General features: G+C 40.9%; 1 protein-coding gene across 3 annotated transcripts in view; it reads left to right on the top strand.

The window, feature by feature from the left end:
• ADCY1 (adenylate cyclase 1) overlaps positions 1-24,527 on the top strand; it is a 188,010-nt gene that overhangs the window by 36,320 nt on the left and 127,163 nt on the right. For 2 of the 3 annotated variants that reach the window (XM_051612580.1, XM_051612579.1), the window contains exon 2: positions 10,945-11,094. The exons of the other annotated variant lie outside the window; for it this stretch is intronic. In XM_051612580.1, coding sequence (XP_051468540.1) covers positions 10,945-11,094 — 150 coding nt within the window. The remainder of the gene's footprint in view (positions 1-10,944; positions 11,095-24,527) is intronic. 3 annotated transcript variants of the gene reach the window in all.

Raw genomic sequence — 24,527 nt, 5'->3', positions numbered from 1 at the left:
TGTGTTTTTTGGGATGCAGTAAGGAACTAAGAAGTTCTGTCCTCCTGCATTATGCCACTTGAGCAAACGGAGGCATCAGATGTAGTAATTAAGTGTTCTTAGAAGGTTATGAAGTGAATTAAGGGAATTACTAAACTTAACAAAACCATGTCAGGATCAAGAAGCAATTATGCATTGTCCTTTATGCAGTCTTGTGCTGTAAATAAAGCACTGCTCTAATGGTAACATTTTCTATAACAGGAAAAAGAGAGATGATTTTTGTTCAAACTTGTAAAAGCTCTTGTTCATGATACCAACAATTGTACTGAACAGCACAGTCTTGCCTTGGTGTTTAAGATTTTTAATGGTGGAAGCACTGACTCATTTTGGTGAATTGTTCATGAATCTTTCCTGATTGTTGTATTGTACAATAAGAGTTCCCTACCAAAACTAGCTCTGCACCCCACAAGAACTATCTGTGTGTTTGAAATTTTGTGTTGATAACACCCGTTAGAACCAGCACAAGGAACCATGCCAGAGTTCCTGCAGTGGTAGAAGGTGTACCCTACTAAGCACTGGCTAAGCTTACAGCTCAGGATGTTGATACTGAAGTGCAGCAGATATGCAGAACGCACAATACAAGATTCAGTGACAACAATGAATTTGAAAAAGTAATTTTAAAAAAGGCTTTCATGACCCTGGTGCTCTTTTCTTATTCTAACTGACCTGTAATCTCATTATGGAATGAGAGAATAACATGGTTTGAAAGAGGTTGCAGCATAAAAATGTCTTTGAGTCACTTTATGTTGCATTAAATTGTTTCTTTGGTAGTTCTTTAAATAGAAGGTGATGGTGAAACCTGAAAAGCACTCTCTTTGCTGCTAAGCAGTAGAATAATGATTAATGTAGGAATTATCCAAAATTCATTTCCTCAATATTTCAGCAGTTCTGGTTGTTTCAGTACCTCTCTCAAGTGGTTTAGTTTTAACAGCAAGTCTTTCAGTCTTTCCTGGAGTTACAGCACATAATTTGTGCTATACATGTATGCGTGTATATATAAAAGTACATATTTACATATGAAAATGAAAAGGATCAGGAAATGGCATGCATTTGAGAAAAGTCCTGAGAAAGATTTATATAGCTTGCAATTAATGAAAAAACAGTAATTAAGCAGAAAATGGGTTGTGAAGAGAAGGAACTCTTACCTTGGGAAACAATCTCCCCTACTTTCTTTTCTCACATTTTGAAATCTATTAATCTTTTACTTGCTTCATCACTTTTCCTGATTCCCTGCAGACCAGAGCTGACAGCGAAGTCTCTGTTTTATCTTAAACTGTTCAAAGCATGGCAGAAAATGACTTATCCTGCTGAGTCTGAAAGTGGCTGCATGATTGCAGGCACCCATTTACTGGTTGCCCCCAGTGTAGGTGATCACCATTGCTTGAGTGATAGTCCCAAAACACCTGGCAGATTCTTACAATATATGGTCTTTTACTGCTTCCAGTGGATGACTGCAGCGGAGCAAGGGCCTGGGACGCCATGATAGTCACAAGTATCAGCCTCTATTAATAGGTTACATCACATTCTTATACCCTTTTCTCCTGTCCACGCACCTTATGCTTCCTTCCCATTGGTTAACAGCTTCTGTTCACGTGTTCTATCTTACTTTGTGATAGGGTACAAGTTTCTTACATTTTCTTACAAGAATGTCAACACATCCATATCTCTCTCATACCTTCTTTTCCCACAAACATTTTTTTTCTCTAACTGTCAAGGGCACAGCTGTAGTTTGTCGAGATCAAGGCCGCCTGTGGCCCGTAGCTGATGCCCACAGATGACCAGGAATTGAGTTGACTTTTTTAGTGTTATTAACAGCTTTTTGTTTATGGACAGAGTCATACAGTTGCACTGTCTGTAACTGCCTGTTTATTCTGTGGATTTTCTTTACTGCCTTTGAATACAGCCTTTACAAATGCTTTGTATTTTTATTCCATTGGAGTTCTAAGAGTTAGCTTTAAAATACACCGTTGTCACTACACTTCAGCATGATAAAATGCAGGGATAAGGTGAGTGTGGCTGCAGTTATGTCTTTAAAAATAGGATTAGACTGGAATTTCTACAGTAATTTCAGTTTAGTAGGCTTTAACTTGTGCTGAAAAATTATATAACTTAAACAGTTCTCTGTGTTGAAGCAAAATAAAGCAGGATAAGAATTACAGACTGTTTATACTTAGGCTCTATCATGAAAAGATAAGCTCATGTACTGCTTTTCATGTTCAAAGTTTTACCATCTATATTACCATCTCCGAGAAGTGACATGTAAATAACTGGTATATTATATTCTTAGGTTGAAATTCTTCTGACTTATCACACCTAAACCAGCATTTTGCAGTTCTTAGGAGCAAGCTGTAAGAACATTATTTACTGGTGTTAGTTCTTATGAGGTAACTGGGTTTTTTTTGTTATCTGAGGAGAAAGAAAACACTAATGATAGGCACAGCTCCTAGCATTGTCACAGGGTATCTTTTGGTTTTGCATTGGTGAGAAAGTTTGCAGGGAAGTCGTTGTCTTGTTAACTAATAACAACAAGGTATGAAGTAAAAGTTAGAGGACTTGTGAATCCATGAAGGTCTGGAGAATCCACCTAGAATGAATCTTTCAGTTCTCCCCAGCAAGGAGGGGCTGGTGGGGAATGTGAAGCTCAAGGGCAGCCTTGGCTGCAGGAACCATGAAATGGTGGAGTTTAAGATCCCTCGGTAGCAACAAGGGTGCACAGCAAGCTCACCCTGGCCTCTTCAGGGACCTGACTGGCAGAGTACCATGGGATAGAGCCCTGAAGGGAAGAAAAGCCCAGGCTGGTTAATATTCAAGGATCACTGCCTCCAAGCTCAGGAGCAATGCATCCCAACAAAGAGGAAGACAGGCAAAAGTGCCAGGAGGCCTTCATGGATGAGCAAGGAGCTCCTGGACAAACTCAGGAAATAAAAGGGAAGCCTACAGAGGGTGGAAGCAAGGACAAGCCTGGAAGGAATACAGAAAAATTATCCAAGCAACCAGGAATAAGGTTAGGAAAGCTAAAGCTCTGATAGAATTAAATCTGGCCAGGGACATAAAGGGCAACAAGACACACTTCTATAGGTATGCCAGTGATTAAAGGAAGACTAGGGAAGATGTGGGCCCTATCTGGCAGGACATGAGACATCTGTAGCCCAGCAAGATCATGGAGGAGATTCTCTTGAAAACTATGCAGAGGCATTTGTGACAGCCAACATGGCTTCACTAGGAACAAATCCTACGTGATGAGTTTGGTGGCCTTCTACAGTGGGGTTACAGAGTTGGTGCATAAGTGAAGAGCAGCTGATGTAATCTACCTGAACTTGTGCAAAGCATTTGACACTGTCCCATATTACATCCTTGTCTCTAAATTGGAGAGACATGGACTTGATGGATGAACCTCTTGGTGAATAAGGAATTGGCTAGATGGTCATACTCAAAGAGTTGCAATCAACTGCCCAGCGTCCAGGTGGAGATCAGTGAAGAGTCGTGTTCCTCAGAGGTTGGTATTGGGTCCTGCACTGTTTAACATCTTAATCAGTGATTAAAAAGCACTGATTAAAATTCCAGGAAAACACCCCAGTGTTTGAAGCTCTTGTAATAGTCTGATAAGGGATTCATTGGTGCTCATCTGTGATTCTTAGAAACAGCACAGACTTGTTCCCCTGACTATATTCAACCTCAGTGTTTAAAATGGCATGGGAAAGAAGACACTAATGCTATTCAGAACTCATTTACAGAAACCATAAGTGCTCCTGCACTATGTCAGTCTGTGCTTTCTACCTTCAAGCAGGCAGCACCATGCCTCTTGGTAGTGCTGATTGTTCCATTACTATCTGCAAGCCATTTTTTCCTGAGATAGGTGAGCAAATCTTCCTTGATTTTTTTTCCTCTTATGGTTACAATCAACTGACATTTATTTTCCATCCTTTTCTGCTACCATTATGATACATTTTGCTTATCACACCTCAGCTATCCAGCAAGAAACTATATTAGTGATTCCCACAAGTAAATAATACAGCTTCTGTAAGCAGACACTTAACTTTCAGAATAGTGTGGCCACTTTCTTGACTTAGATATAGAAGGAGGTTTTAGAAACTGTGAAGATTAAAACAATCTTTGTTGGCAGTGTAGACAGTGGAACTGAGTGCACACTCAGCAAGTTTGCCAATGACACCAAGCTGTGTGGTGCGTTTGACACGCTGGAGGGAAGAGATGCCATCAAGAGGTAACTTGACAGGCTTGAGAGATAGGCCCATGCCAGTCACATTAAGTTCAGTAAGGCCAAGTGCAAGGTCCTGCACCTGGGTTGGGCCAGTCCCAAGGCTGGGCGAGGAATTGATTGAGAGCAGCCCTGAGGAAAAGGACTTGGGGGTTGTCACTGTTTGGCTCTGGGTTGGCAGTCAAACCAATAACAATAATGCTCTCAATTCCCCTTCTTTTCCCCCAAGGTAGGGAAAGAGGGAGAAAAAATGAGAGAGAGGCTCTGGGTTGAAAAGTGAAACAAATTAATTTTAATTATTAGTTATAGGGGAATATATATATTTATAAAGGGATGTGCAACACCCGATCCCTTCCCTCCCCCAGCAACTCTCACAGTCTCCCAGCTGAAGGGAGGGAGTGTCTGGGTGCATGGCCAGGGTCCTCAGATGTCAGCTATGAAGAAAAATGGAAAAAAAAAAAAAAATAGCCAAAGAGAGGGCAATAGAAGCAACACAAAGCACAAAAAAGAGAGAGAAAAAGGAAACAAAAGGCTTGACTTCCATCATGTCTTAACCTATACTGAAAGCCAGATAGAGAAAATATTATGAAAAGGGAATATTCTGATTTGCTGATCCTGCCTTCACTCTAGTCTGCTCCGCCATGGTAGGGAGGAGGAGCTGCAGACATGAGCTTCAGAAGTGTCCTCTGTTGTTATCAGTCCACTGGCACTGCTAAAAAAAAGTTCACTGAAAGAAAAAAAAATCAGCAAAGAGAAAATTCACTTCACCCTGGCTCAAACCAGGACATCCCACCTCTATTCCATTCATACAAAGTCTTATCAATTGTCAAATTTAGAATTCTCTACCAGTGTTAGATTTCCTTGAGGTACATACTGAACTTCACCATCTTCCATCATTACACACCAAGTATGTCCAGGTCCCTAAGCAAAAACAACTCCCTGGACAGGTTTGCCTTTGCTAGAAGCAAGATAAACCCAAACACTTTTTCCCAACAGATTTCTTTCACATACCACAACGACTTTATCCCCATCCACTGTTTGCAAAATGTCTGACTGAGCAGTACCAGCTCTAGTGAAGGATCCCCTGGTGTTAACTAGCCAAGTAGTCTTTGCCAAATGCTTTTCACAATTCTTAAAGGTTCCACTTCCCATTCCCTTCAGGGTAGCTTTCAGCAGAGGCTGAAGCATGGTATGGAATATGGTATATCCGCTCAATACCACGTTCTTTGGCCTAGGCAGTCAAAAGGTTGTCCTTGAAATGAGTCCCATTGTCCGAGTCAGTTCTCTTTGGGGTACCATGCCACCACAAGACCTGCTTCTCAAGGTCCAGGATGGCGTTCCAGGCTGTGGCATGAGGCACAGGATATGTTTCTAGCCATCCTGTACTTGTTTCCACCATTGTAAGTACATAGCACTTAACCTGGCATGTTTGAGGAAGTGTGATGTAATCGATTTGTCAGGCCTCCCCATACCTGTACTTTGACCACCTCCCCATATACCACAGGGGTTTTAACCTTTTAGCTTGCTTAATTGCAGTGCACGTTTCACAGTCATGAATCACGTGCACAATAGTGTCTATGGTTATGTCCACCCCATGGTCATGAGCCCATCTGTATGTTGCATCTCTACCCTGATGACATGAGGCTTCATGGGCCCATCAAGCTAAAAACAGCTCAGTTTTGTGTTCCCAATCTAAGTATTTAAAACACTTGGGAAAGCCTCTTCTGCTCTTTGGTTGTGTTGATGTTCCTCATTAGCTCCACTCAAAGGCCCACCGCTACCCTTTTGGGTCCTGAAAATATCCTCTTTTGAGATAGTCTGTTCCAAGGATGCAAGGAGCATCTGGGCCAGTCACAATAGGGCACTTCTCCCACGTATTACCAGTGAGGTTTACATCAGCTTCGACAATGATTAGTTCTTGAGACCCTCCTGTCACTCCAGAAATAGTAACAGACTCTGTTCCCTTATGACCTGCTGGCATTAAGGTGCACTGTGCACCAGTGTCAACCAAGGCTTTATATCTTTGTGTTTCTAATGTGCCAGGCCACGGAATCCCCAAAGTCCAATAAATTCAGCTGTCCCTCTCCTCCTCCTGGCTGAAGAAGGATAATCAGAAAACATATCTCCGTACTGTTGTGCTTTGAAAGTCGATTCACACACAGTTGGTCTATTGAATTCATCAAAACATCTCATGTAGGAGAATATATGGGCACGTGTTACTGGTACAGCCTGCGCAAACCTCCAGAACATGGACATGTCACACTAGACATCATCAGGATTTATAAACCCTTGGTCATCATAGATCACCTCTCACACAGCTAATTCTCTCAAATACGTAACGGCTCTTTCAAGAGTGAGTTCTCTGCATTGGCACGGGTCACTATCACCCTTATGGGGGTACCTGTTCCTTACGGCTAAAGAAGTCAGCTCTACAGGGTGATATTTCCTTCTTATCACCAATTGCTCTATCAATACCAGCATCTCTGGGCAGGGATCCCAACTGTCTGGCTTCTCTTTCGTCCCAGGCATAGGTGTTGGCTCTACCATCAAAATATCAGAGCAGCCAGGAAAGAAACCTCTTTTTCATTGTGGGCAAAGTCCTTTCACATGAGACACAGTTCCTTTAGGGAGAAAGGTTGTAGGAGGTCGTCATCCTTATCTGCCTGGGAAGGGCCTCCTCTGCCATTTGCTTGAGAAGGGTCTGCCTGTTGATTTACTTGAGAAGGGCCTGTTCCATCATCTGCTTTAGAAGGGCCTGCTCCATCATCTTTTTTAAAAGGACTTGATCCATCATCTGTTTTAGAATCATCTGTTTCCTCAGTTACATCTTCTGATATTGCTTGAAGAAACCCTGGACATCTCGGACCGGAGGGGGAATAAGGATCTTTCACCTTAGCTTTGCCTGTGGTCACAGGGGCACTCATTTAAATCGAATGGGAGTGGATTTAATATTTGCAGAAGCAGCTGTTTTTGTAGCAGCACGAGTGGTGGCAACAACAGCAGTGGTAGTAGCAGAATCATGGGGGGTTGCAGCAACAGTGGGAGCAGTAACAGTGGTGGCAGGAGCACTGCCTGCGGGGGATTGGTATTGAGTGGAACAACATCTCACTATACGCATCCCCAGTACATTAGACATTAGGAGGAAATGCCTTAGTGTGAGGGTGGTGAGACACTGAACCAGATTGCCCAGAGAACCTATGGATGCGCATCACTTGGCAGTGTTCGAGACCAGGTTGGGTGGGGCTTTGAGCAACCTGGTCTAGTGGAAGGTGTCCCTGCCCATGCAGGGATGTTGGAACTGTATGATCTTCAGGTCTCTTCCAACCCAAACCATTCTGTGATTCTATGATTCTATGTATACTGCCATCCTTTTTGTATAGCGGGGACCAAAAGTGAATGCAATACTCAAGATGTGGTCTGACAAATGCTGAGTAGAGTGGGATAATTGCTTCTTTATCTCTGCTGGTCATGCTCTTGTTGATGCAGCCCAGCATCCTGTTGACTTTCTTTGCCACTGTAGCACACTGGTCACTCATGTTGAGCCTGTGTTGTGTAAAAAGGGCAACGTTTGCCTGTCTCAGAGTCCCAAAGAGGACTTTCACTGAGAAAGCTTCGCAAAGTTGCCGCTTCAGAGTCCCAACAAAAGGACTTTACCTGAAGCTCTTTGACCACCTCAGAGCCCTTAACAAGGACTTTCACTGCGGCAGTTTTAGAGCAAAGTTAAAATGAGTTATGGATGTGGCAGTTATAACAAGTTCTGGATAGCTGTTGGTAAATTCACTAGCTGCATAGATTTGAGGTGAAGATAGTAAAGGCAAAAGTCAGAGTCAGAGGTGCAAGTCTTACCAAAAAGCATCCCCTTTTGGGGGAGAAGAGAGGATTCAGGCCCATTGACTCATCTAGATAGCTGTTGAGCTCTTCCTCCAAAGAAACAGAGGATTCTAGGACTAGTTTATACTAATTGACGAGATGGGACTAGGTCATAAATAATTTTCTGATTGGTACCTTCACAGGCTCTTATTCCTTATTAATTAAGAGAGGGGAAAAGGACCAGTGTCACTCTTGATGCACATTTCTCAGGTGTCATAATTTCCGTTGTTCTAGCTTATCACTACAACCTCAGGCCACAGAATCTTCATCCTGTTCCAGAAGTTGTGCTATTTGCCAGCCATCAAGTTTGCAGTCAAGATTCACAAGCCAGGTGTCAGAGTTTTATCTTGTCCAATACCTTGGCTTAGACAATGGTCTATTCCTTCTGCCCCTACTCCTTATCCAATGTAAGAATCACAGTAATTTAGCCTGATGTCTTTTGCAAGACAGTCCTTCTGTAGCAGGAGGGGGTAGGCAGACCGACAGGACTGCATTCAATTTGTTAAACTTAACAAATGGGTCTGTCCTGTTGTCCCACAGCCTGTTATCCACCAAGACCCCCGGACTCTTTCCACAGGGCTGCTCTCCAGCCAGGTGGATTCCAGTCTGAACCGCACTCCTGGGTTGTGTGTTCCCATACACTTCTCCCTGTTGAACTTTGTAAGGTTTCTGCTAGCCCACTCTTCCAGTCTGTTCAGGTCATCCTGGAGGGTGGCTCTCCCTTCTGGAGTGTCAGCCTCTGTACTCATCTTGGTGTCATCAGCGAACTTCATCAGGGTGCTCTTGATCCCAACATCCAGGTCACTTATGAAGATGTTAAACAGTATTGGACCCAATATCAAGCCCTGGGGGACCCCACTTACGACTGGTTGCCAGTTTGAGGAGGAGCTATTTATTATTGCCTTCTGAGTATGGTCTGACAGCCAGTTTCCCACCTACCGCACACACTACTAGTCAAGGCCAAAACAAGTCAGTTTCTCCAGGAGGAGTCTGTGGGAGACCATATTAGAAACCTTGGAGAAGTCCAGGTAGACGATGTCCACCTCTTGCCCTGTGTCAGCTGAGTGGGTTACTTTGTTGTAGAAAGCGATCAGGTTTGTCATGTGTGATTTGCCCCTTGTAAATCCATGTTGGCTTTTCCCAATCACATGCTTCAGCTGACTTGTGACTGTCCCCAGGAGGATTTGCTCCATGACTTTCCCAGAGACTGAAATGGTAATTTTTCATCAGTGCTAATGGGTCTGTAATTATCTGGGTCCTCCTTTGGAACCTTGTTATAGATGGGGATGACATTAGCCTTCCTCCAGTCCTCAGGGATGTCTCCCAATATCCATGACTTCTCAAAGATTATGGAGATTGGCTTTGCAATGACATCAGCCAGCTCTCTCAACACCCTGGGGTGGATGAGTCAAGCTCCTGCAATAGTTGACACACCAACTCTTCCTTCATTGACAGTGGGTTGGTGTCTGCATCAACCTGGACTTTGGCTCTATTGGCCTGGGACCCAACAGCACTGGTGAAGGCAGAGGTGAAGAAAGTGGTGATGACCTCTGCCTTTTCAATGTTGTTGGTGACTAGTTCACCTCTCCTGTTTAATAGTGGGCCAGTATTATTCCTCTGCTTCTGCTTGTTGTTAATGTATCTGAAGAACCTTTTCCTGACGTTTTTGACATCTCTGGCCAATTTCAGTTCTAGATGAGCTTTTGCTTTCCTAACTGCATCTCTACATACTCTCGCAATGCCCCTGTATTTCCAATCAGTAATGTTCCCCTTTTCCACCTCTGGTACATTTTCCTTTTGGTTATGAGCAGACCCAGAAGCTTGCACTTAAGCAATGGGGGTCTCTTGCTCAGCCTATTTCCCTTGCCTTTAGAGGGGATGAACTGGTTTTGCTTATCTAGGAGAGTGTTCCTGAAAATCTCCCAGCACTCAGTAGCTCCTTTAACCATCCATGGAAGCTTCCCACAGGATCCCTTCCAACTGAGCTCTGAGCAAGCTGAAGTTTGCTCTTCTAAAATCTAAAACCTTTGTCCTGGAATTAACCTTCATCATGCTCAGCAGTGTCCCAAACTCTACAATATTGTGGTCACTGCAGCCAAGTCTGTAACTAACCAAGATATTACAGAGCAGGTTTTCTTGGTTAGTGAGTAGCAAGTCCAGCTGTGCCCCATTCCTTCTACACATTGCAGCAACTTGATGGATATCCAGTGAGCTGAAGTGTTGTTCTTCCAAGAAATGTCTGGGTAGTTAAAATCTCCCATAAGGACCAGGTTTTGTCGACCTGAAGTGTGTGCAAACAGTACAATATGAAAGCTTGGGGTACCCAGGAACACATTTTGATTTAGTCACAGATTTTGTTAGTACCTTGCTTCTCAACTATAAAAAAGGGACAATAGTATCTCTACTGTATGAAGGTGTAAGAAAATAAATTCAGTCTTCCAGGCATCTCACAATTGAACAAATGCTGAAGATACTGCTTTCCTTATTTAATGGACAGATCTGCCAATGGGCTTATGAAAGAACCTGTGCTGAAAGAAAGTGATACACTGTAGATCATTATGAGAGCAGACAACTTCAACAGATGCAAAGTTCTGTATTGTGCAGTGTTGCTTTTCTGAACTTCTGGTAGCTATCTAGAATTGTTTCACTGCTGTTGGGTTGTGTGAAGGGATATCAGTGAAATGTCTAGTGAGGCAGAAATTTTAAATACAGTGCTGGTTGGGGGTCTTTTGCCTTTTTAAAAAAAATTGCTGAATATAAATGTAAAATTAAAAATCTGTATTTAAAATATTAATTTATATTTTATCTCTTTCTTACAGCTTGTGGCCAATGCAATCCTTTTTGTCAGTGTAAATTTGTATGGGGTCTTTGTGAGGATTTTGACAGAAAGGGCTCAAAGGAAAGCATTCCTTCAGGCCAGGAACTGCATTGAGGACAGGCTGAGGCTGGAGGATGAAAATGAAAAACAGGTCAGTTTCTAAGACTTATTTCTTTTTGTTTCTTGTGAGATTACTGTAGTTATGTGAACTACAAGCCAGGACATCGCTGCTGAGTGCATGGTACAGTGTGGATCTCTTTCCATTGCGAAGGGAAGGTGCTGCCTCCCTCAGCTGCTTCAGCTCTTCCTCCTGAGTGCATGCATACTCATCGCTCTTGATCTGCAGTGCACACAGAAGCTGCAGGCTGACCCTCACAGCTACTGCAGCTCTAGCACCAGAGGGGATGTATTTTAGGACTGAGGCAAAGGTAACATACTATTGCAATTTGAAAGTGTTGCTGGGGAGTAGGGGAACAGATGAATTTTGTTTATTCTAAAATTCAGTTTAATGTTCACCCTGTTATCTGTCCTCTGTGGTCACAACAAATTACTGGCCTTTATGGAGGCATCTATTGCTGAATATTAGACTACAATTCCAGAGTAACACCAGAAGCAAAGCCCAAGAACCAAATAAGTTTTAGACAATGAGTGAATTCACTTGGGATAAGCTGCTTCTCTTGTCTGTAAATCTCAGAAGGAAGGATAAGCTGCTTCTCTTGTCTATAAATCTCAGAAGGAAGAGCATCCTCTGCAAAGAATGTAGTTAAAAATAAATATCATGTTTCCTGGAACTGTGCTGCTTCTGTTACTGCTCATTCAGAGCACCTGAGCACTTCCCGTGTACTCCCACTGCACCATCTCCCTGTGTTCACTTCATTAATTCCAGATTTTCCTTCTCCCATACAGCAAGCAAGGCATTGTTGCCCTGCTCCGTGGCAGACTCCCAATGCTAGATGTCCCTGCTGGTCCTGAGAGCAGCTGCCAGGCAGTACTTCTACCCTTCCCAAGTGAGCAAGAAAGTAGCATACAGGGATAAAGAATGAGAGATGTGTTCAGCATAGAGAAAGAAGTAATGAGCTGCTGATTGAGGCTGCTTGCCATCTGATTCAGAGGGGAAACTAGTAAAGAAGCTGTGGCTCACCATGTATTAAGTCCCAGCATGGTAGCTCCTGAAGTGGTGCTGTGCTTTCAAGGAAGTGGTAGCATTGTAATTCATCTTTGTTTCAAGTGTAACTGCACCAGTGTTTAAAGGCCTGTAGACTCCCATTTTCCCTGTCTCTAGTCTCTCAGTGTGTGTAGTTTTGTCCTTTCTACAGTTTTGTGATGGTGCATTTCACTCTAATTAAGCTATCTGTAAAACAGAACTCCCTTTTATTTCTCATAGACTTGTCATCTGATTACTTCATTGGGTGCTACCCAGCTCTTGTTTTGTGACAAATTATGAGTAATAATTCTACAGTAACCTTTTCCATACCACTCACTACACTGTAGATTTTCTCATAACTCTGCTCATCTCTTTTTTCAAGCTGAAGATTTGTAGCCTGTTTAGTCTCCTGATGTGTGGAAACTGTTTCCTACTCCAATCTTGCCAACTTCGTAACAAGTCTTACTGATGTTTCCTACCCACCTCAACAGCAAAATATTTTAAGGCATATTCATGAATTGACTCTGGAGATAAAACATATAATTCCCGTTAGTGAAATGCACTTGCTGCAGCATAGGCTGATGTGAAGAGTGCCTGTTGTTTTCAGTTGAGGAAGGATAGAAAAATGTTTAACTTCATGCAAACCTACAAAACCAGCTTAGGTATATTTACTGTTTTTTTAATTATGTAAGTACATGCAAATATGTTTGCAAAGGAAAGACCATCTTTCAAGCAACTTGTTTAGATTTTTCCTTCCCTTCTAAATGTTTCTTTTGCACTTGATAACAATTAGAACATGATGGTGGGGGAAAAAATGGAGAACAGCAAAGTCTCCAGAATGTGGGACTGTCTTATCTTAAACTATTAGTGAATTCACATTTACTCTGTGAAACCATTGGTACTGGAGAAATGGATTTAGCGGTGGCATTCACCTTCGATACAATAGTTGCGTTCAGTACTACAATGCATTAAGTATAAATTTTTAACAGGGCTTAACATGTGAAGATGAAGGAAACTACAGGGAGTTAGGAAGCACTGGGCTCAGACAGCTGATTCTGTGGATAGCTTCAGGGCCAGAACCAGGACACTCCAGCTAGTCTAGTTTTGCAGTCTAGCACCTCAGTTTTGCTCTGCTTTCTGTACATGTTCACCAAATCATTTGAAGCTAGCAAAATTCTCTTATGTAGTGTTGAAATGTGCATACAAATGTTTACATGTGTGTATGTGTCTGCATTCCAAGTGCTTGCTGCATTTTAGGGCAATATCCTTAACACATATAGTATGGTAACTGAGACACCACTGGATCAGAGATTAGATTAGTAATTCTTCATGGAAAATGAAACTGTCAGCAAAAGATAACACTAGTTCCAGTGTATCATACTTTGAACTGCTCCTTAAGGCAGTTTGGATTCAAATTCCCTACTGGGTTCAGATCCCCCTTCAAAACTATTTAATCTAGTTATTGCAGATTTTGGATATGTGTACTACCTCCTGAATGTTTGGGTAAAAGGATGGCACCTGTAACAGCCCCCACTGGTTTTGTCTGTTATGTTTAATTTCAAGCAAAAAGGAAAAAAAAAAACCACAAACAAGATTATGTTTGAGTAAAGAAACTATGTTGTGCTTTCATTTTTGGTAATGGATAACAGATTGCTGTTTTGTTTTTTTTTTCAGTTCAGCAACCAAACTGAAAAATTATTTGCACAGCTTCAGGCAGAAGTAATTTCTAGGTGCCTGACAGCATGCTTATTAATGCATAATGAGCTTCTCCTCACATTTCCCATACCTTTTGTTCTCAAAATCTTGAATGTTTTTTCATTGCACTGCAGAAGAAAATATTAAATTTATCATTAAAAACACAGGCCCTGTTTCCATAATTATTCATAACAGCTCTGCATCAGCAAATCACCCTGCATCAAACATTTCATCTCGATCACGTGTGGGCACAAAATCATGTTCTTGTAAAATTATCTAGTGTGCAACAGGAATACGATCCTGATTTTACACAAATTGCAGAGTAAGAAATGATACCTGTTCCTCTGCAAAAGTGCAATCTTTGAAAAATTTGAATTTATTGTGTATTTGAACCACATTCTTACATGGGAAGTCCTCCTTCAAAAATCTGTTCATTTTTTCTAGGATCAGGGATAAATGAAAATAAGGAATATTACCATTTCGGTCTCTCACTTGGAACTGGTGGGCTTCACACCCATTTGTGCAGGCTGGCGAACAATGCCTCTTGCGCAAATAGCAGCAGCAGAGTGCTGGACAGCAGAATGGGAGGGGCCTTTGTACTCTGCACTGGTGAGCAGACCACACCTCAAATAGTGTTCAGTTTTGGGCCCCTCGCTACAAGAAAGTCATCAAGGTGCTGGAGCAAGCCCAGAGAAAAGCTGGTGAAGCTAGTGAAGGGTCTGGAGAACAAGCCCTATGAGAAGTGTCAGAGGGAGCTGGGGTTGTTTAGTCTGGAGAACAGGAGGCTGAAAGGAGACCTTATCACGCTCTACCTGAAAGGAGGTTGTCGGGAGATGGGGGTTGGTTTCTTCTCCCAAGTAACAAGGGACAGAACAAGAGGAATGGGCGCGAGTTGGTGCCAGGGGAGGTTTAGATTTGATATTGTTGTAGTTTGGGCCTAACATGATAAAAAAGAACTAGCCACATGGCCACTCACTCCTCGTCTTGAGCACTTGCGCTCTGAGAGGACGCACAACTGGCAGATATTGTGGCTAACAGGCCCAGCACATCCTTACAGTCCTCCCCTGTTTCCACAATGGGTCCCTCCCATGGGAGAGAGTCCTCCATGAACCTCTCTGGCATGAGTCCTTCCCATGAGCTCAGGTGCAAACTGCTCCAGAGTCACAGGCTACTTTGGGAACAGTCACCTCCCCTAGTGTGGGGTCCTTCACAGCTGCAGATCCAAGTCCACAGGCTGCAGCTCCACACTCGCTCCTCCTGGCGCCTTCAGGGAACATTCCACCTCCATGACTGCAAGAGGATAGCCTGTCATCTTGCTATAGGTTACAGGGGAACTTCTGCTTGGGCACCTCCTTCCTCTTCTTCCTCACCAGTCTTGGGATCTATTGTCTTTCTAACCACACGGCCTTGTCTACCTGAGCTGGGGGAGCTTTTAGTAGCTTCTTACAGGAGCCACTACTGGGGCCCCTTCCCCACTACCAAGACCATGTCAGAACCAAACAACTACAGATATAACAAAAAAAATTCTTCACTGAAAGGGCAATTAAGCACTGGAACAGACTGCCCAGGAAGGTGGTTGAGCCTCCATCCCTGGAGGTGTTTAAGAGATGTATATATGTGGTGCAATAAGCACTGGACTTGGTAAAGTTTGGTTAAAGGCTGGTAGAGTTAAGTTACAGTCGGACTCAATGAGGTCTTTTCCAACCAGAATGATTCTGTGATTCTGTGAAACAAATAAATGTGTTTGTATTTCACAGTTCTGTTGCATATTTATGTAGAAAAAATACCTCATCTGAATGTAGTTAGTGCCAAAAGATGCGTTGTTTGGTGTACCATTGGGATTCTTCTCACCTAACTTTGGCCAAGTAAAAGTGAGGTTTGTAATCTAACCTTTTAACTTATAGGCAGTAATAGACACATAGAAGGGTAGTTCATCCTTTCTAATCTGAAGACATTGCTGAAGATGAGGTCAGGTTTTTCTCTGTGAGTGTTTATAGGGGTACACCTAAGCTTAGGGTTACACACTATGATAAGAGAGGTGCCTTGCAACTAGATTTGTAATGTCAAAGTGTAGGAACGGAGTAACACACAAGCAAATGCATAGTTATGAATCATACAAAGTACATATATTTTAATTGCAATATAATTGTATTAGTCTACCCACATAGCTTTAATTTGCAAAATGTAAAAGTGTGGTATTACAGAAAAAATCTATAAAAGCCTTTAAAAAGCCACACTTATAACAGCAGGGCAGGTTAGTACTATTTGGTTTAACTTTATTTCACCCCCTGAAAGTTTTCTGATTTTATTAAGTATGTCAATTCAATGGCTTACTGCATCAGCCATTTCAGTTTTTGACATAAGGTGTGGCAACGGAACAGATTTCTGGAGAAGAAAGTAGGGCATATGAACTCTGGGGTTTAGTATTTCTGTGTAGTCACTCAGGGGGGATGTCTTATACTGCTGTTTCTTGCAATTTGTTCTTTCTTAGAGATATATGTATGACATATAGTCATGCTGCCTTCATTAAGCTCTTAAAATGGATGATGGCTTACAGTGAGTAGAGCAGACAAACGTACACTGATAAGTTAAAAAACGGCAGTTGTATCATTCTAAAACCTGTTGATACTTGGCTGTTAGGGAAATAATAAATATTGGGACATTTCTAATATGTTGTACTTCAAACAACTGCCAATTAAATATGCTCATTTTGCTTGACTCTGTGAAGTTTTCTTACTTGCTCTGTGTATTTTCTTTAGTAGAGAATGAAGGAAGAGGGACAAATAACAGCACACAAACCTGTTATTAGGTGATGAAAAGTACGCTACTCTACAGTTTTCAACAGATAACATCATAGATAACCGTTGTTAAGGCAAATTATCCTGGTTAAGAACACTGGCTATAGTGCATCAGATCCTTAAGTTAAATAGTAATACAGATACTTCAAAACTAATTTCCTATGGCTGATATCTAAATTTAGAGCAATATCCATGACAGCAGTGCTGTGTGGACACTCATGCAATGTTCTTATGCATTTTAGTAGGATGTCACATAGTAAAGTAATGCAACTTCAAGAGTGATTCCTGATGTTCTTCCCTCAGCAGCAGGAATTCATAGGGAGCTTTAAAATGTCATTAGAAAAGTTCTCTTATGTGTATTTTTATTGCTGTCCACAGAATTGTTTTAATTTCTGTAAGTATCTTAATAATAACAAAAAGCTAGCTAATGCTTGACCACAAGTTTGACACAACTTTTCCTGTGCCTCAAACACATGGTTGGTTTCACCATAGAGTATCAGCTCTGCCATGTAGGTGCTTCACATTACAGCAGCTGGCCTAGCCATGTGTGTGGTTTGCCAAATGGTTCCTCAATTGTCACCTTACTGCTTAAGCACAGATTATCTCCATGAACGAGATACTAAGCTGTGTATTTTGCTTTCATTCAATTGTGAGACACATACTCACATAGATGTTTTTCCTGTTTTTTTGGTCAGCCTGCTGTGAAGGAAAAGAGTTAGACCACATCCTGTTAACTGGCAAAAAAAAATACATTCTAAGGTAATTATTTTTTTTTTTTCCAGGTTTGCCATTACAGAGTGAACTTCCATCTGTCATGTAGTTTAAATTCTTTCCAAGGCTTCTGTTCCTCATTACCTCTTCAATATAAACTGATTTAATTTGGAGTTTAGCTTCCCTTCAGGTACATCTGTTTAGGAATTTCCCAGTTTGACATGTTAATAATGAACTAAATCCAAGTCACACTTGTTATTTTAAGTGAGTGGATACACTAATTTTTTTCCTCATCATGTTTGTGCTTGGTCCTTGTTTTTCCTCTTTGAAAGGCAGTGAGATTTTCTGCTGCTGAACCCATCAAACATGGACCCAACCAAGGCTTACTTCAGTGTTCAATGGGAATGAAACAAAGACAATTAGCAAAGGACAAAGGCTTTTAGACTTTTCTAATCTAGTTTAGAAAAGTTCTAGATTTTTCAAAGCAAAATATTATATCTTAGTCTCTGGAGATTTCAGCATCTATTACATTTTACTGTTTTGCACTGTGATTTGCTTTCATATTGCTATACTTAAGGCCTCTCTGTTTTTTGAAAAAGGAACTGCTTACCACTTAATATGTCTTATGTACTTAGATATTAAAATTACTACTTTTGACTTGAAGTTCCTGTTTTTTTAAAAATTCTTAGTCTGCACACACACACTACTGAGCTCAGTTGCTAGCACTAGTCAAGAAGTTTATCTTTACTGAAGAGTACTTGCTTGTTCCACCACCAGCAAAAATCTGTGATAAGAAAGGGCATGTACTGATAGTGACTGGCTACTGCCTACTTAAATGTATGCAGACAATAGCAGTGTTGTGAAGCAGTGATGCTAGTGCAGGCAGCAGTGTGTCCCAGCGTGCCCTTAATGTTCCTCTGTTCTGGACAGTCAGCTGCAGAGTGTCTCTGCTCCAGCAATGACAAGACTGGAGATGTCTGTGGCCTTTGTCTCCCCGCTCCCCTATGCTGTCCTTATTTCTCAGCAAGGTGTCAGAGCAGACCACAGCAGGTTTGCCACATGTGGAGCTGTTTGAGATATCTAGGTTTTGGAGAAGAGTGTGGTAAGGGCGAAAGTTTTATCTCATGGGGCATGGGAAAAGAAGCGAGTGCCACGGTCCAAGTAGCATCTTGAGCTGCAACATATAGCATGTTTTTGAAGGCAAATCCCACTAGCTAGGGACTGGAGGATTAGTGAGGGCAGAAGAAAGGGATGAGTCTACCTTGCTGAGCTCTATGACTTTCACTTCCTTAGGAACACTTCCATGCCTAGCCCAAGTATTCGTTGTTACACTGGTGGAAGAAAGCAGACGTGGCTGCAGACTGAGAAAAGGTGAACCTGTAGCTGTAGAGGAAACTTAGTATAGCAGGGGTAAGCTAGTGAAGCTCTGCCTGCTCTTCCATTATGCTGGAAGGGAGTAGCACTGGTGAAGCTGATGCTGCTTGTGGTCTCCTGTAGGGGTCTTTGTTGATTCTAGTCCTTTGCCTTCTTTGTCTTGTCTCCCATCCTGGACCTGTCTCCAGTCTCCCACTGGTAGAATGCTCAGGTGGGTCCAGAATCAACATGAATGTTGTCTGTTGGCACCACAGGTCATAGAAGACGATGTTATCACTATCGGCAGGATGCTTGGCATAACTGATATACAGTTTCACAAAGCACATTGTTTTAAAAGTAAACCTATTCAGCTTATTACAGCAAATTCATGATTTTAGTAAATTTCCCATTTTGTCTCTGTTTTAGCCAAGACTTTGCCCTCCCCCAATTATTTTACAAAGTCATACCTTGTCCATTGTAACTAATAATCTTCCATGTGGAATCTATCCATGCATCATTAAACACTATGCTGATGATATAGCCTGCTTTTCCTTTTTTTAAACAAAAATAGTAAGTTACCTTTTTGTTAGCTTACTATTAAGTTACCTTACAATAGAAGGATGTCAAGTTGACCTGGTCTACTCATCCTGAATCCACATTGCAGTTCATGCATAGTATATTATAATCTATTATAACTATATGTTGCTAGCCATCCTCTTACTACTCAAAATCTATGCATTAGCTGGCAACTTTATGGATTGTCTTTTATGATTATAATTGTAATAATGACTTACTGATAAATATAATTTTGTAAGAAATCTCGGGAATGTTCTGAAACATTGCCACTTTGTGGCTTTTAAAAAAATCACCATCTTTAACATTGCATTTTCTTGTACATATTTGGAAAAAAAAGGCAGAGCATAATTTAATTAAAGATAATTAGTGATGAAATCTGTTGTCTTTGTTTTCCAGCTTACAGGAAGTATAAATGAATCCTACAAGTTTTACACAAAGTTGTTTTTTCATGCTTTGCATTAGGCTTTTTTAATCTCATTAATTGTTTTCTTTACAGGGAATTAATATGGCTATGCAGTTTAATATAGGGATGACAGAGACCATACACCTACTAAGCAGTAGTTTTTAAAATTATGAAAGATTGAACTTATCAAGGTGCAATTAGGTAGCAGGTGGTAATATTTAGGCTGTACTTTGGAGTCCCAGCTAAGCAAAAGCTGAATCTCAAAATCAAATAGGTAAGTTGACTTCAAATCAGTCTTATTAATATTTTATATGCATGTCTGCTGCGTGTATTCTCCAGGAAAACAATGCTTTTTTAAATATGGTGGCACTTTCCATAAAAGTATAGCAATAACAAAAGAAGATCAGTGGCAGACTGCGTAAATTGGTGGGTTAGATTTCGTGTTTTGTATTGTGAAAAACGTTAGAGTAGATAATCAAAATGCTCCTTTCTTTTTTGAGCTCCTTTTCCTATTCATCATAATTGTTGGCGTTACTATTGCAAAGAAAAATATTCTTGGTTTTTTTCAGCTAAGAAACAAAGGTGCCAGACTTGGTTTTGTTACATGCTTCTTTTTCGTTTTTTTAAATTTCTTTTAAAAGTCCTTATGAAAATGCAAAAAGCAGTGGACCATGGGCATGCAGGCTATCCTGAATAATTTGCTTCAGTGCCATGGAGTGTGAGAAAAGACCAGGATCTGGTCCATCCAGAGTTACTGTTTTCCCCAATATGAGCTTGGGAACCTCTGAGTCCCATTTTGAGCAATCTCCATGAGACAGTGCTCTCTTGCAAACCAGGTGCAGGACCTGGGCTCCATGGTGGGTGAGGGTAGTAGTGCCAGCAGGCTGGCTGTAGGCAGCAGTTCAGGAGAAACCCAACAAAGCTGACTAAAAAGAGACTGAGTTGCATCCATTACAGTCCTGTTCTCCTGGGACTGAGAGACATGCAAAGAAGTAAAATTTTCTGTATGGCTTCAGCAGGTCCAGACTGTAACTTCATTCTCAAAATGAATTCTACTGGATGTGCATATAAAGTAGCATGAGAAGAAAAGAAGCAATGAGATTCAAAGAACCAGAGAAACATGAGAGACTGCAGCTTTGAGGCAGTGCTACCGTTCCTCTGGTTGCTTCCCTTCTGTATCTCAGAAGAAATTGCATCAACTGTTTACTTTGATAAAACAGTCCGCTCTGACTATAAATAAGATTTTCATCTTGTTTTCTATTTATCTCATGTGATAATCTACAGGGAAACAATTTAGCATGCAAAAGCACAGCAAGTGCATCCAGGTTATGGGTAGAAAGTTTTGAAGGGTCATCCAACTGCACAGCAGGCAATGGAAAAGAAAGGAAAGGATGTTGGCTGAGAACATTAAGACATTTTTCTGCTTTTCTGCCTTTCCTTATACAGGGAGAGTGGGTTCATAAATGATTTACAACTTGTTGAAGGAATTTGAAAATGTATCACAGTCATTTCCCATATAGATGTCAAAATAAATAATTCTCTACAAAAATAATAGCATGTAGTATTGCACTGGGTAGTATTGTTTGGGAAGCTGCATGAAATAATTATAAAACAAGGAGAAAATTTCAAAGGGACTTTGAGAAAGTCATAAATGTTTGGAAGAAGCAGTAAAATAAAGACAATGATTTTCAATACAGGAGGGGAAGGGCATCTTTATTTGGAGACAGACACAAGAAATGTATTAGGAACACGCACTAGGGATTCCCATAAAAGCAGAGCCGGAGTGCAGGTGAGAGAAGCTATCCAAGCCAGGAATGGGGATGGGACAGGGAGTTGTGCTGAAAAGCCACCAAATTGGAGAAAGCTGAAAAGAGTGTTGAGGCAGAATATAGCATGCAGATGATGGAAACTGTTGTTTCAACAGTATCTGTTTTCTGCTTGCTTCTTTCAGCTTCTCCTTTCAAGAAAGAGAAATCACACTGCTGCTAGACCATGCTGAGCCTTAAGCTCCCCTCCTGTATTAGAAGACACACTTGTGTGTGGTAAGGTGTCAGGATGGCTTCCAGCCTCCCCAGGAACCAACAGGAACCCTCCACTCCTGATCCTTGTGCTGTTGTCCCCGTCGGTACACAGTAGACAGAAGGGACCTCTGGAGATCATCCAGTCCAACCAGCCTCTCAGAGCAGGAGTGCCAGCAATGCCAGGTCTGGTCATTTGTGGCTTTGTCTAGCCAAGTCTAGAGTAACTGCAAGACTACTAAATTTTTTTTCTCAGGTCCCACCCAGAGTGAGAATTTCAGTACAGGAGCTTGTACTTGCAAATAGGGTCAAGAATGTTAAAAAAAAAAAAAAAAGGTCTTTTTGGCCGGTAAAAATGGCAAACTTATTTTTTTTTCCCCTCTACCTCTGCATACTTTCCTTCTCTGTCATGTGCATAGTGGTGGTAGTTGTTGAATACTGCCAAGGTAACACTGTGCAATTGGTTCGCTGTGCACATTTTTACTTGCATTAGAGTCAAATGTGTGTTTGTTACTTCTCTTATTTCTAGCAATGCTTATTACTGTGGGAGAAGGAAAAATCTGGATGCTTTTTCTAAACTGAGTGTTCTTTCCAAAGTTAACTAAGTCTTCATTAATGGTGCAGATATCCTCTTTAATGAGGATAAGACAGTTGGCAGAGGCAGCCCAGTTTGGCATTCAAAATCCCAGGCTAGGACTGAGAATTTAAAAAATATATTTAATGAAAAATGCTGTGAATGAAGGAGATACACGTCCTCATTTGTAATTTTCTTGATGAGATTTGTGCAGGAAATGCGAAATCATTGACAGTGAATTCCAGTCTCTGAAAAAAAAATTTTTTTCCAGCATATGATTTTGCTTTAGATCATATCAATGCTATGTGAAGATTTACAGAAGTAGAAGAAGAAAATAGAAATTCCTAAAATAGCATCACTTTGGTAACAGGGCCAAGATTTAATTTCCTGGGTAGAAACCAGCTGTAATATGCCTAAACAGCATTGAGGATCAGTAAGAAAGGTGAAAATTTGGAAAGATTTTCCTCACAACTAGGCCCTGTGTTTTAGAATATGCCAGATGTTGAGGCCACCTCAATAGAGTATCATTTGTCACCAATAAGAAAGTCCACAGCATGAGTGTTGTTTCATTCTAGTCAAAGCTGTTGCTAATTGATTAGTGCTCCCTGTCTCATTCTTTCTTTTTTTTTTTTTGTCACCACCCATTCCCATCAGAGGCAACAGCCACTCAAGCATGAATGCCACCATAAATGTGAGTGGCCTTGCTTCTGTGCTGTCACTTGTTCTGTTCAAAACACTCCGCAGACAAACACCTCTAGTTTTCCTTTTAGTGTGGTTTTCAGATTATTTTTATAATCTGATCAACTGTACAGGAGCAAATGAAAAAAATCAAACAACTATGGTAGGACTTGTTGAAAAGAGATCTAGGCAGAGGCCTTTCCCAAACCTTCCAGCTCCTACATTTGGCATATAGAAATTCAATCTTGCCACTCCAAATCTTTGTCCTTGATGCTTCACCTGAAGTGCAATACCTGCTTTGCCTGAGAGATTAGATTTTGCCCAAAATAAATTAAGTTGTTTTTTTAGTTTTTTGTTTGTTTGTTTTTCTAGAGAGCTATATGCTGCCTTTCATTTCTTTTCAGTGCTTGGATATTTTCCATTTTGGGACTTCTTTTCTTACATTTTCCAGTCTCTCCTCCAGTGACAATTCTTTACAGCCATGGTGCTGGTTCTCTTCTTGGCCTGAAAGGTCAGAAGTGGATGCCCTTTGAGAAAGCCATGACTGAGTCTATGCTTTCATGGGGAGTCTGGTAACTTTGAAAAGACTGTGCAATTCTTCTCAGTAATTTTTTTTTTTTTTTTTTTTTTTTTTTTTCTCTGTTAAAAAAAGCAAGCCACCACAATTTGATGTAGGATTTTCATAAGCTCCCTTAGCTCCCTTTAGGTCTTGTCACATCAAGCAAACATATATAGGAATCATTATTTCTGTAGCCTCACTTACTACATCTGACATCTGCAGATTTCAGTGCTGCCAAAGCTACCTTTATAGTAATGATTGTTATTACTTCCCTAGCTTCTCTACTAACTGACATGCACTTTTTAAGTTATTTGTGAGATTTTATTCACGTCTTATATTGTAATTTTGTTTACAGGCCTTAGAAGAACTATTCAGTCAGCACTGGTCTCTGTATGAGTCTGTCACTATAATTTTTGTTTGGTTGGTTGATTAGTTTAGTCTTATTTTTTAGGAAACACAAGCTGAAACCCGACTCTTTGGAGCTTTGGAGTTTACTTATCCATTTCAGCAAAATGGCAAAGATCTTCTTTAATATGCTCACTTAAAGAGAAGCCATAGTGAACATTTAGTTCTTACCAGGCAGCCAGGATAATACTTATGAAATTCCAGTTTATACCATCTTCAGTCCCAGAGAATTTACCTGTCAATCCAAACTTTTCTCTTGTGTGGATTCTCAGTTGCCTCATGGATGGTCAGCTCTTTTTACAGCCTCAGTATATTTCAGTTAAAACAGTAAATCAACTGCAAGACACAAGCAACAGAGCTTTGTAAGATCCACTGTTGACAAAACTTTTTGGTTTGTGCTTTAACCCAAATTTTGAGCTACCCAAATAAAATTATTCTTCAGAGGTATAAGCATACTTAATTAAATTAACTGAAAAATTGTAGTAATTAACCATTTCCTATCAAAATGTGAGACTATTTGGTTAATCTGAAATTTATATATACATGAAATGTTAACAAATACTTTATTCCATCATATTATTTGAAAAATAATCATATTATTTGAAAGTCTGTGGGTAAGAATTAAGGGGCAGGCTGGTGTGGGTGATACAGTTGTGGGGGTCTACTACAG

The sequence above is a fragment of the Apus apus genome, chromosome 2 (assembly GCF_020740795.1).
Source record: "Apus apus isolate bApuApu2 chromosome 2, bApuApu2.pri.cur, whole genome shotgun sequence".
In the NCBI taxonomy this organism is placed as follows: Eukaryota; Metazoa; Chordata; class Aves; order Apodiformes; family Apodidae; genus Apus; species Apus apus.
Note: the sequence above shows the minus strand (reverse complement) of the source record. Positions and strands in the feature narration are given on the sequence as shown.